The following is a 7,257-nucleotide window of genomic DNA, read 5'->3' as shown; positions in this document are numbered from 1 at the left end:
GCACTACAAATTGTGACATTTTTGAAACGAGGGCTGAGAGACCTGAAAGTGGCCTGTATATACAACAGGCGTTCCAGATGAAAATGTTATCAAAAGTCTCCTGCAAAAGTGTGAGAGTATGTCCCAGAGTGCGAGGTCTCAATCAAGGCTACTTGCGGCTTTAATACTATTTTTTATATTTGCTTGTTCAAGTGTTTCTCGTGATAACATTATCAGGCCAAATATTTCATCAGAAAATGACTGAGTTATTGAAAAAATGGAACTTTAAACAACTATAAGGCATTTTTAAAAAGTGAATTTATTTTTGTTTGTGCATGTCACATTGTCTTCAGACATGATGACGTTACAGTGTGGTGCAATTAGTTATCTTGTTTATCTTCTTATTTCTCGAAGGTTCTAATTAAATTCAAGAGATTGCTTAGGAGAGCTAACAGGATCAATCAATCAATCAATCAATCAAACTTTATTTCTATAGCCTTTTACAATCACCTAGTGGTATCCAAAGTGCTTTACAACAAAGCTATATGTAAAAAAAGACAATACATTAAGAAATAAATATGAGAATAATACATAAAAACAATAAATAAAACACAGGTGCTGACTGTGGGAGGTGTGGCGGTGCTGCAGGTTGGTGAAGCCTTCCAGAGATTCATAAAAACAGAGTATACAGAATAAAATACACTGCCCTAGACAGAGTTAAAAGCCAACTTAAAAAAGTGAGTTTTCGGCTTTGATTTAAAAGGGCCGAGATCAGTGGTGGTGCGAATGTCGGGGGGCAGTTTGTTCCACTTGTTCTGGGAGCAGCAATAACAAAAGAGCGGTCTCCCCACTGTTTATATCTCGACCTTGGAATATCTAAAAGAAGCAAAGCAAAATAAATGTATGGATTCAAAATGCATGTGAATGATTTAAGAACAATAATTTTCTAAGTATTTATTGGGCTTCTGCAGCGCTTGATGATGTCTTATTTGAAGCAGCTTGCCTGAATCTGGTTGCATTAACACTAAAGTAACTGTGAATCTCCGTGTATAAATCATAAAACTCCGTGCAGAATTTGTCATTAAGCTCGTTGGCTTTGCACTTTCTTGATCAGTATAATTCTGTTGACAGCCTTGAGCTGTCTCCTGGCTCCGACTCCATATTTACACAACAAATGTCAGCGTGGTATCAGCCTTCTCATCAAACTCTTGATAACACAAAAAAAGATGCAGAAATGTCAGGCAGTTCCTGTTAGAATTGTTTTGCCTACACAGAATCTACTGCTTTGTAAGATTGAAATTATACTTTATATGGGATAATTTGCCATTGTTCACTCATTTCTTGGTCCGGTGGTCTTCAAAATCAGGACCCCTAGGTGCTCTCTCTTTCTGCCACCTCCCCAGACTGTCATCTCCATTTCGACCCAGGCATTGTATTATCTAAGCACCATGTCTAATGTGGTCCAGAGGCAGACAGGAGGAGACCAGAGAGCTATCCCAACTCCCAGACAGCTCAATAAACCCAGTCAAACTTGTTGACTGGGTTTATTGAAATTTTGGCCCGCTGCTAAATAGGTAACTAAATAAATATGTATGTATGTAGTTATGTATGTATGTATGTATGTATGTATGTATGTATGTATGTATGTATGTATGTATGTATGTATGTATGTATGTATGCGCATCGAAGGGGATAAATACACATAGAAGCAGTGGCAATATTTAGAATATTTACAGTAATGAGCATTCAGTTTCTGAAAATCGTTAAACATTCATCTGTTGTCTGTTTGTATTTTCTGCTGTAGCAAACAAAACACATTTCTATCATCTAACCTTCCATTTTTGGAGTTTCATGACATTTCCAGCGCAGTGGGAATTTATTGAGGACGAAGTGAGCTGCAGTTTTACCTCCTTACCACTGGTGGCAGCACTTTATTTAACCCACGGCTGACAAGCGAAGAGAACGGAAGTGTGTCGTTGATTGTTGACAAGTCCTGCTAGCTTCGTGCTAGTGGCACCTTATTTCATCAGTATTTTTACTGAAATTGTCTAGAACTATGAGCTCTCCAGAGGACAGGCATGGGACAAAACGCCCCGCATCTCCTAGTCAAGTGAGTGAATTAATATAAACTGGATTAAATCAGTATTTAAAAGCTATAGAGGACGCAGTGTTGATTAGCGTCCCGTTAGCATGGCTGCTGACATCATGAAATCCGAACACGTTTTAGTCCTAAAAGTTGATTTTCCTCCACAGATAGCTCTACAACTACATTACATTTCACACAGTGCTACGGCAAAGGAGATTGATTGTTAACTTTTATTGTGTTTTTTAACTTGAGGTCCGCAAGTTTCCTCTCAATCTTCACAGATCACATGCAGAATGTTAACATTGAGCATTTGCTGGAACCGATGTCAATAAAACACAAGGTACTACATCTAATAACACCTATGTTAAATATTTATTTCAACTGTTCTGCTGTCAGATTGTATGCAGTTATAATAACACTAAAGTGAGTCTCCTTGTGGAAGAAAACTAAGGAAGCCAAAGTATAAAAAAAAAACCCAGCCTTTTCATCCTAAGATTTTTCTATTGTTGGACTTAAATTAATGCATGGGTCTGCAGCTATGTTATTGTTGTAATTCGAATCAAAAACAACAAGCAACAAAAACCGTTGGTATGCATTTATATCATCTGCACATTATTGAAATCCACAGATATCTGGTCTGAAAAATACTGGGATCAATCTGAAAGCATCATTTGAATACAAGAGACGGGTTCAGTTCAATATGCCCACATCCTCTCACAAAGGGCCTCATCCATCCATCCATTGCTGGAGGCAAACCCAGCTAACTGTGGTGGAGGGCAGGATACACCCTGGACAGGTCACCAGCCCATCACAGGACAAACACTCGGCGACAGACAACCAAACACATTCACACCCACACACAGGGAGAAAATGCAAATTCCAGCTGGTATTTGGGCCGATGGCCTGCTCGCTGTGAGGCAATTTGGTCAATAAATATAAGAATGCACTGGGCTGTACTTTTACAACTGTCGCTATTCACCACTGGCACAGTAACGACGACATTGATAATCTGCATCATCCTTGTAGCATGGGCAAAACCGAAGTCAGCTCTGGTGCTTGACAGCATATTGATTTAAATGTTTATCCGATTACTTGGCTACATTAGCTGGATTGAAGTCAGTGAACAGAACTATTTGAGTCTGCAGTATTTCTTTCTGATTCCTTCGTCACAACAAAGATTCAATCCCTCACCTGGCTGATTCAGGGACTGGCTGACCCCATTTTTATCAATTGAAGCTAAGCCAGTTAAACATTGAACGATATATTTAGAAAAGCATTATTTTTAATATTTTGAACAAGAATTTTAACAGTATGTTGTTTTTTTTACAACACAAAAGACCTTTTCTCTTCATTGAGGAGGAATGAAACGTGCACATATTATGAACTGTGTCAATGTTGGAATATTGACAGAAGATTTGACCGCCTCGCTCCGGTCGGGGCTTTCGGCTTAGAAGCTTTTATGACAATGAATTCTGCTCTGACACAAAGACGTTTGTTCATCTCATGTGACTCTTCTTTTCATGCTTGATACTTGTGTGTCGTTGTGACAGGATGGATCCACCCAGTGGGCCTCTGCTGATTTGGGAAGCGACGAGAGGAAGCAGAAGTTTCTTCGGTTGATGGGCGCCAGCAAGGTTTGTTGGATCGATTTCTTTATAGTCTATTTTCAACCCAGTAAATTGCATGAAGTAACAATAAAAGGCTTGTTTAGATGCTTAATGCTGACGTGTCTTTTTTTGGGGGGGGTTGTTTTTAGAAGGAACACACCGGACGCCTCGTCATCGGCGATCACAAGTCGACGTCTCACTTCCGTAGCGGTAAGATTCTTGCAGTATATGTTGTGCCCAATGCGCGTCCAGGCTAACGCGCCATGCCTCGTCGCCTCGATGCCCTGTAAGCGATTAACCCAGCTTCCTTGCTCCACATCCGCCGCACAGATCTATCCAGGCATGGATAGATCTGTGTTGGCTGGGTGTGCCTGCTGTGACTGGTGTCTCCTCTGCAGGGCAGGAAGATAGGAGGATGAACGAGCAGCTGGAGATCCAGTACCACCAGGGCATGGACGGGAAGCTGTCGGGCCGCAACAGGAGACACTGCGGCCTCGGTTTCAGTGAGGTGAGGCGTCGTACGAGGGAGATAGAGCGGGAGAGATTCCAGTAGTTTTACTGATTAGTGTTGAAGGTGCGACACTGGTGGTGTACGATGAAAAGAAAAGATTGAAAAGACTTTAAGTTTGATGCAGAGCACCTGAAAAGACAGAAACAAGACGTCAGCTGCAGGGAGAACAACAGCTGATGGTGGATTCACTCCTCTTAAAGTAGACCAGGATCAACATTTATTCCACTGGAGATTGTACGGCTTGTTTCTGCCGTTTCGTTCCATTAACTGAAGATGTGTGATATGTCCACGACCACAAAGCACGACAGCAGAAAGACCCCCCCCCCCACCCCTCAGTACTCTTTGCAGAGTACCCAGAACTCACCAGGGTCACGCTTAAAGCAGCATCTGTGACCTTTTCACATTGATCTGCACCATGACAGAATGAAGAATGATAATGTGCAACATGTATTTATGTATAAAGGAAACGAACAAGGAAAGAAGTTGATAAGTTGCCTGATAACGTAAAAGTAGGACATGAGGAATCTCATCTATTGTTCGACTGATCATCACGTCTGACAAAGTAACACACTCCATATATTTAGTGTGTTTGTAGATTATCAGGCAAGTGTTGATCATTAATAATGTGATTTACACCATCGGAAAACTGGTACTGAAGCTTCTTTCCTCCGGGAGTTTGGACATCTCCCGTCTTCACCCCACTTAATTCCCTGGTCCTGCAGAGCATAGCGTTTGTTAAAGTCAGACCAACCTCGTGATACAGCAACATCTAGTGTTGAGAACAGTGAAGTGCATTAGTGCTCACAGGACTCGCTCTGACACCCAAAGACAATAATACCTGCTACACAGCTGCTGCTTCACTTTTATACTTTGTTTGGGCTTGATGTAATACACACACTATTACTGTGTTTGTATTTGTACCAGCAGTGTGAAATGGCCTCAACACAACCAAAGAAGCTTGTTAGTTTGTGAAACTTGCTGTTTAACGGTCTTAATGTCTGTGTCAGCTCATTTAATTCTGGGTTAAAGTGGTGACTGCCACCAGGTTGAAAACACTTTTGTAGCTCAGCTATACTGAAATACATGATAAGTGCATATAGAAAAGTAGACGTGTCAGAATAAAGCTGCAAAGTGAGAACAAAGAATAAAAACAGGTGTTGACTGGAATCTCTAAAATGCTTCTTCTTACAGTGTTCATGCTTGAGGGTCTAGTTGAAGGAGTTGAATCCATTTTTCCCTTTGACTCCATCACGAATAGTATCAAAGAGTAAATACACTCATGTACTGTCACACTGTTGCTTTGTTATTGAAGTCAGGAGTGTGAAACATGCAGACCAAAGCCGGCGTTCAAACCTGCCCAGGGACCAACGTTCCAAAGTATAAGCAATATTGAGTTTTTTGGGGACCAATTCCGATATTAGGGAATTAAAAATTCTGCGAACCGACATATCAGCCGGTATACATACGTTCATTGATTAGTTATGGCGTGCGTCGATGCGTCACATCCGGTCAATGTGGCGGCAGCGATGAAGGCGTGGGCGGAGGACGAGCGAACACGTCATGGGAAACGTTGACTCGGTGTTTAGTTCACAAACCAGTTAACTTACCGCCGAGGTAATCCGCTCGCTTCAGTAAATGCGCCGTCTGCTTTTCACTCTGCCGTGGGGCGACTGGAGCGTGACCTGAAATGTGTCGGCGCGCCCTCTGCTGGACACGTAAAGCGTCAGAATAACTGCATATTCACTGCATTTTATTAGTGGAGAATAAGAGTGGACCTCGGCTCAATCAGTCGATGATCAATTATTCTCTAATCAGTAGATTAATCAGCAGGACCCTGTTATATTCGCCATGAAGGTGACTTTTTCTATAATTTTGCTATAATCACTGCTGTTCCTATTGTGACCACCGGGGGCCCACTGGTTCTCTCGGAGGGCAGGTCATAAAAAGTGAGTATTTGGGGACGTACGTTCTAAAAGGTGCAGGTTGACACATCCGTCTGCAGTGGCAGGTATTTTTAAGAACATTTCAGGGCCTTTTCGTTGATGAGGTTTGAGGGGTTTGCATGAAAACTATAGAAACTCCTGACTTCAATTCATGTGGGCTGCCGGTACGACGACGACACTGTGGTTTTATCTGACTCCTCAAGGTATTGTCTGGACCAAACAGTCCATCTGTGTCACTCGTCTCTCCCCTGTGTCATCCACAGCCTGACCCAGAGCCACAGTCGTTGCCGTCACCGCCTACAGACGGCGAGACAAAACTCCCGGAAGCGGAGAGGCCCGTCGAGCATGAGGAATCCACAGACGCTCAGGACGAAGCCTCGAGTCCCAGCTCGGAGGAAGAGGCGTCGGATCAGGCCGAAGCCGACACAGGAAACGAGGAGCAGGAAAGCAACTGTAAAATGGCCTTTGTGAAGTCGGTGTAGGGCAGCGAGGAGGAAGATTAGGGTTTTTTTTTTTTTGTGATCTCAAATTTGTACATTTGGATGTTAACTGTAGTCTGTCGTTATTTTTTTAGTTGACTTTCTGGGTAGAAAAGAAAACGTGTGTTGACTGCAGCCAGTCGTGCATGCTTGCCAAGTATCATGTCTGCAGCGTGAAATACTTGTTCTTTCAGCTGACGTCAGGAAAGCAAAGGAGTATTTTTTTTATTTTCGACTGAACATTTTAACAGTCTTTGCTTTTCTCTTGATTCAAGTTGGATGAAACAGGTTTATTTGCCATTCAGCAGAGTTGGTGTATGCAATGTGACATTTGTGATTTCTTTTTTGGAAATAAATATAAGGACTTGTCCATAATAATGTTGGTTCTGAATGGGCTACTTTCAAATATTTTGTTTAAAAATTTTGAAACACAAAATAATACAAATCTTTGATAAACACATTTAAAGTGGCAAAAGGTTTTTAGTCAGATTTGAAAACAAAGTTGAACTATACTATTTAAATGAACCCCAAAAGATGATTGCTCTACATATATATTGTAGAAGAACTGATTTAAAAATTTGTTTTAGTACATATTTATGAGCGTCTTAAGCACTAAATGCAAAACTTTTAACTTGTTACAATAACGCGTTGG

At 41.5% G+C, this 7,257-nt stretch overlaps 1 protein-coding gene across 1 annotated transcript; it reads left to right on the top strand.

The window, feature by feature from the left end:
• The first annotated feature begins 1,953 nt into the window (after positions 1–1,953).
• cUnh11orf58 (chromosome Un C11orf58 homolog) lies at positions 1,954–6,928 on the top strand. The gene is made up of 5 exons (XM_080504300.1): positions 1,954–2,089; positions 3,616–3,699; positions 3,822–3,882; positions 4,071–4,180; positions 6,390–6,928. The coding sequence occupies exons 1-5, from the start codon at positions 2,036–2,038 to the stop codon at positions 6,606–6,608; spliced, it is 528 nt and encodes a 175-aa protein (XP_080360426.1). The 5' UTR covers positions 1,954–2,035; the 3' UTR covers positions 6,609–6,928.
• Positions 6,929–7,257: the final 329 nt, after the last annotated feature.

Source organism: Blennius ocellaris (assembly GCF_963422515.1).
Source record: "Blennius ocellaris genome assembly, chromosome: 11".
Classification (NCBI taxonomy): domain Eukaryota; kingdom Metazoa; phylum Chordata; class Actinopteri; order Blenniiformes; family Blenniidae; genus Blennius; species Blennius ocellaris.
This window is presented reverse-complemented; position numbering and strand designations above follow the sequence as displayed.